The sequence below is a fragment of the Kryptolebias marmoratus genome, linkage group LG24 (genome assembly GCF_001649575.2).
Source record: "Kryptolebias marmoratus isolate JLee-2015 linkage group LG24, ASM164957v2, whole genome shotgun sequence".
In the NCBI taxonomy this organism is placed as follows: Eukaryota; Metazoa; Chordata; class Actinopteri; order Cyprinodontiformes; family Rivulidae; genus Kryptolebias; species Kryptolebias marmoratus.
This window is the reverse complement of record NC_051453.1, coordinates 11,017,078-11,022,745: the sequence shown is the minus strand read 5'-3', so window position 1 is coordinate 11,022,745 and position 5,668 is coordinate 11,017,078. Positions and strand designations below refer to the sequence as shown.

The 5,668-nt window shown below is 38.5% G+C and overlaps 1 protein-coding gene across 2 annotated transcripts in view; it reads left to right on the top strand.

Moving 5' to 3' along the window:
• Positions 1-112: 112 nt before the first annotated feature.
• xpr1a (xenotropic and polytropic retrovirus receptor 1a) overlaps positions 113-5,668 on the top strand; it is a 61,270-nt gene continuing 55,714 nt past the window's right edge. For both annotated transcript variants that reach the window (XM_025003902.2, XM_025003901.1), the window contains exons 1-2: positions 113-254; positions 2,041-2,627. In XM_025003902.2, the coding sequence (XP_024859670.1) occupies positions 2,559-2,627 (69 nt within the window). In that variant the 5' untranslated portion in view covers positions 113-254; positions 2,041-2,558. The remainder of the gene's footprint in view (positions 255-2,040; positions 2,628-5,668) is intronic.

The window sequence follows — 5,668 nt, the reverse complement described above, 5'->3', positions numbered from 1 at the left end:
TGTCACCTAAAAGGGCCGGCTGCATTTATTGCTCAGGGAGAAACGTTCCGGTGCTGTGCCGAATAAAGTATTCACGGGAAACGAGGCTGTCTACTAACTATAGGTAACTGCGTTTTTAAGGGTAGTAAAGAACACGAATCTTTTGTCAACCTTGGCTTTCACTTGCTGTATTAATGTAAATGACCTTCTTACGATGGGGCTGCCATTCCCAGCGGGAGGCTCACTGGGGACCACGGAGCGTCGTCCGTGTGTTGGTAAGACACTCACTTCAGAAACGAAGCAACATATTAAATGTCATTTTCAGTTTTTGTAGACACAAATGTTTTTACTAAATCATGCGTGGTTTTGCGTGCGATATAAACCTTTACAAAATAACAAAACAAAAACTGCGTTATGCACTTTAATTAACTAAAGCTGGCGATTAGAGGTGTTGTCCAAAGACGAAAAACACACCTGAATTCAATTACAGCTTTAATTGCCTCATTTACAAACAAGCAGTATTTTTTTTTTCTTCTTCATGAATGCAATATAATATAGTTGCTTTTGGATTGAACTTCTTATCGATTACTAATTCAAGTATTAAGTTTGAATAAACTAATTATTCAGTAGTCTAATGTTGGTTAAAGGTTTTTAATTAATGTTTTTCTTGACACTTTTACATGTCAACTTCAGAAACCGTTGTAGCACCGTCTGTCCAGCAGAGGCCGCTATTAGCAAACGAATTACTGAGTTTTATAAGAAGAACAATCACTGAGTTGTTTCATTCATGGTTTGATCACATTATAAGAAAATATGTGTAGTTTTATGATAGTACCCTAATGCAGTGTAATCTAAATAAGAGTACGTTTGTTTGAGTTAAAGATTATATATTGGAGCTTATGCAAAAAGTGGATGTATAATAAAATATTAAATTAGGCTTATGTAAAGATATTATTTCCATCCTAAACTATTCATCCCTGAATTAGTATTACAACAAAAATAAGTAATATTTGCTTCATTAACAAAAAATAAAAAACTGAAAAGGCAAGAGTATTATTCTCAGTTACACTGAGTTCCACATTTTGAATAAATAAAATCAAATTTAAAAATAATACATACAAGCAAAATGAAAACCTGATAGTTTTTGCTCATTCACTACTTTAGCAAACAGATGTTAATGTCATAAATATATCTTGTTTTTCTGGAAGTTTGTTATTCAGACAATAAACTAGAACAAAGACAAACAACCAATTTGCTGTATTATTGCTGTATTGTTTCCTGATAAAACTACACTACTCAGGTTCTGTGTTCTTTTTTAAGACATAGATAAACTATTTCAAATTAAATCAAATATTGAGTGAATCAGAGACGAGGACACCCCAGAACTTTTTCAGATGGGGGCCATTTACAACCTTGGAGTGGGACAGTAAAACTAAAAGCCACCACAGAATGTCAGGAGGTTTATTATGTTGTTATCAGATATTGCAAATAATGTACAAGTTAGGAAATTACCCTCTGATTCAGGCCTATTTTGGTTTCTTATTTTATAGTTGAAATTTACTGAAAACAGCTTTATCACTGTTCAACTCATTGAAGCTTCTCCTCTGATCACTTAAATTCATATTCATAAAAAACATTGCACATATAAGTCTGTCTGTAGGGAAGGGCAGCAGGTTTATAGGACGACCACTGCTCTAGCCTGGATCTACCATGAGGTACCCAGGGGCCCCTCGTAATGAGTGAAAAATAGTCCCTCTCAGTCCAATTAAGTTGAAGAAAGTTGTTGTTTCTTTCAGCCTACTTGACTAAGTAACTTAAGTTTTTTTTAAAGATTCAATCTAAATATATTCTGTTAACTCCAACATATTTTAACAACAGCTTAGATCTTTCTGAACTAATGAACTGAGCTACAGGTGAATATTTAACTTGACAGAAGTTTTGTTTGCAGTGTTTTAAACCTTTAGTCTTTAATGCGTTAGATAAACAGGTTTAGATGTTTTATTCAGACACTCCTACTCCTAAATGTGTTGGAAAGTGTAACTTTCCCCGTCTTTGTTGCAGACACCACATGCTCCTGAGGTAAAGGCTCTAAAGGGGAACGGGAGTATTTAAAAGGTGCGGGGATCCGGACTCAGCCGACAGCAGGAGGTCCCAGCAGCGCAGCGCAGCTCAGCGCAGAGCGCGCAGAGCCCGGTGCCACTGCGCGCTCTGCTGACGCAACCACGTCAGTGTAGTCCACTGCATGGCCGACCGTAATGTCCCCAGAACGGCCCAGGGAGGGACCGAGCAAAGTCACTGAGGCACTCTCGCTTTCTGCCGTCCGACCACCTGTTCTCCGGAGGCCGCCGCCGCCGCCACCGCCGACCCTGCCGCGGACGTAGCATGCGGGACGGGCTGAGCTCGGAGCGCACGGAGCGGGACGAGCCTGAAGCGGAGTGAAGCCGGAGTGAAGCCGGAGCTTCCGCAGCAACACACCAAGTTGCCCCACAGAACAAAAGTCGCGTCGACCGGGGAAGAAGGGGGACAGGCGCTCCAGGATTTAACAGAGCTTTTATTTAAGGGACACTTGTTCCGGCAAAATGAAATTCGCGGAGCATCTTGCGTCCCATATCACCCCAGAGTGGAGGAAACAATATCTTCAGTATGAGGTAGAGTGAAATTTATTTAATTTGGCTGTAAAAATAATCTCTGTGGCTGTAGACCTAAAGAAAAATGATCCAACCTTTACATGGTTGATAAACTGAAACAGAGCAGTTCTTATAAACTCAGTTAGCCATCAGAGTATTATTTTAGATGAGATTTTAACTCTATTTTTCAGTTCAAGTGTAGCCTTCTCTTGAGGGCAATAAAGGACTGGGAAGATAAGGATGTCCTTTTGTTTATGAATGGTGAATTGACTGCGGTTGTTAAGAGCCACGGGGAGCATTCAGTGTTTATTGTTGTTTGCTAAATTTACAACTAAAAATTAATCAGAATAATAGTTTACCTCTCTACTGAATTCTTGTCAAAATGCGGGAAAAATGTTTTTGTTTTTACAATTCATTATGTTAATATTTTGACAAGCACTATGAATATTAAAATCTAAAGATGGAGTTAATTTTCATGTTTTCTTTAGGCTTCATAACAAATATTGACGTATTTGGTTATATTTTTTAAAATCATTTGGTTTGCATGTTTTCATTTTATTCTATTAGTCTCACTGTGGTGTAACTGAGGTTATCTACTTTTCAAAAGGAAAATCTGTTTTCTGTGCAGGGTCTTAAATCTAACAAACACCCCACATTTTAGTGTAGCTTAAATTTTATTTTTTGCTTTTCTCTATTTAACTACAAGAACAACCCCCACAGACTCAAACTATAATTAGCTGCAAATTTTTAAATTTGCATTCTTAATTTTTTATTAACTTTTACCTGAACTTTGAAAAAAGAGGCATACATTTCCTTTTTCTTTCAAACTGAAAAATGTCGAAGGTATCGTTCTCTGCTTTAAAACACTAGAGGTTCAGTGTGGAAGCCTCCATCCTACGTGATGACCCATCTTGTCGGAGATGTCTGCAGATTTACAGATTGATCTTTGTTTGTACACACGCGCTTTGTTGGGTTGTGTACAGTGCTGGAGGAGCGTTTTGTTTTCACACCCCACTTCTTGGTGGACCCACAGTGAGAGCTTTAGAGCAGACATGCTGCTCAGTTCCATTTAATGTTATGAATTATAGACAAAGACCCCGTTCTCTTCACCCTGTGCAACCTACGCGCCAGACCCAACAGAAACTCACTGCACTCGTTTAATTTTGGAAACATGCCCTGGATGTTGTCGTTAAGCTTGAAAGTCGCTGCAGTAGACATTGGGGGCTCTCCATCTTGACATGAATTATATGCTGCCATCACTGTGTAATAAAAACATAAAAGTGGGAAAAAATAAAAAATAAAAGCTGGCAATTAATGAACACAGCGAGAGGTGTTATTTCCAGATCAGATTTAGATTAAACCTGGTTTTAATGTACACACACACAAAGACTTCGTGGTGTTTTGTATGTACAGACTGAGCCCAGGGACAGATGCATGGCCATACCAGCCATTTTACACCTCCAATCTTCGCCACGGCGCTCACTGACCTAAGATGGAAGATGGTAGATTTTCTCAGTCATCTGCGTTTTAAGCTTTTTGTTCATCAGCAATAGGGACTTGGCATTTAAAATTTTAGATTTATATAATTTTAACAATGTATGTCAGTAGTTTATGATGTCAAAGCTGTTTTAGTTGTTTTAAGTGGAAGTGATGAGCTCAATCAGTGCTTTATGTTCTGTAGAATTACTTTGGTTAACATCCATCCCTGTCAGTATGTTAAACACTGACACAATTTATGGAGTCAAGGTCAGTGTGCCAAATATTGCTATTATCCCAGCCTCCACAAACATGTTGTTGTGACTACTTTTGGAGATTCATTTTAGAATAAGAGAGTTTCCCCCTGTCTAAACACCTGGTGTTGTTTTTTTAAACCAGAAATATATAAAGATTGTGGATCAAGGATGTGTTTGTGTGTGTTTGGTCCTCTGTGGGAGCCTTCAGTCTTTGTCGGACCTCTGTAAACACCATTATCACCTGAGTTGGTGGGGCAGGTAGACAGCTCATATCTGCTGATGACAGACATATACAGGAATTGATCGTCCTCAATAGTCTGAAAAAATACTAAAAAAGCATAAAAGTAAAGTTAAGTCATCTCTGGTGAGGTGGTAAATAAAGTAAACTGTATTATCTGATGCATAAACAAACATCCAAACAATCCCTTGTGTTCTCCTAAAGCTAACATAACATTTGTTGTTAAGGCTAAATGACACACTGACATTTTTTTAATAGCACAAATCGTTTTTACCAGCTGCTTGTGCACAAAGGTGTGACACTTAGACATTTCTCTGCATTTTTTGACATGTGAAATATTACAGCTGCTCACATCCAAACTGAATGTGGTTGGAAGCGATATTCTGTCCTTACTCTGCCGATATTAATTAACCTGCTGCCCGCTTTTCATTGTCCTCCATTTTTTTCATTGCGGTCTATTGTGTAGAAAACTGCGCGCGATGTGATTAGATTGGTCAGCCGGTATCTATGCAGCGAAGAGAGCTGTACCAGCAAACACAGGTTTTAATTAGTAAGACACTGCATTTGCATGTGGACACGTTGACAAGGTGATTGAGTGAAAGAATAATGAGGTGTGCTCTTTATCCTGTGGGACTGTAGGTATAAACCTGTATGCTAAACAGCTGTTTGTGATGGCGGTGTGTATGTCCTGCCATCTCCAGAGGCTCATACCTAAAGTAGATGTATGTTGATGAAGAAGACCTTTACAGTACTGCTCAATAAATCTCTAAAACAACTGTTGAAATTTACTCTCGTTTACCTAATTGAAACTTTCTACATTTGAGTTTTTACAGATGACAAGAAAAACGTAAAAGAGACAAAAAAAATATGGCAGCTGTTCAATTTAGATGCACTTTCTGTTATTGTGCTGAGCTGTACAGAAAACAGTAAGAGTCAGGTGTGTGTGTGTGTGTGGGCGATAGAACAAGATCATTTATGCATTTGTCGCCTCAGTCTAATCACTCATGTAAGCTTAGATGAGGAGGAGGATGGTGCCTCTGTGAAGATTCACATTTACTGCTCAAGCTGTCAAAAAACCATGTAGACTTAAA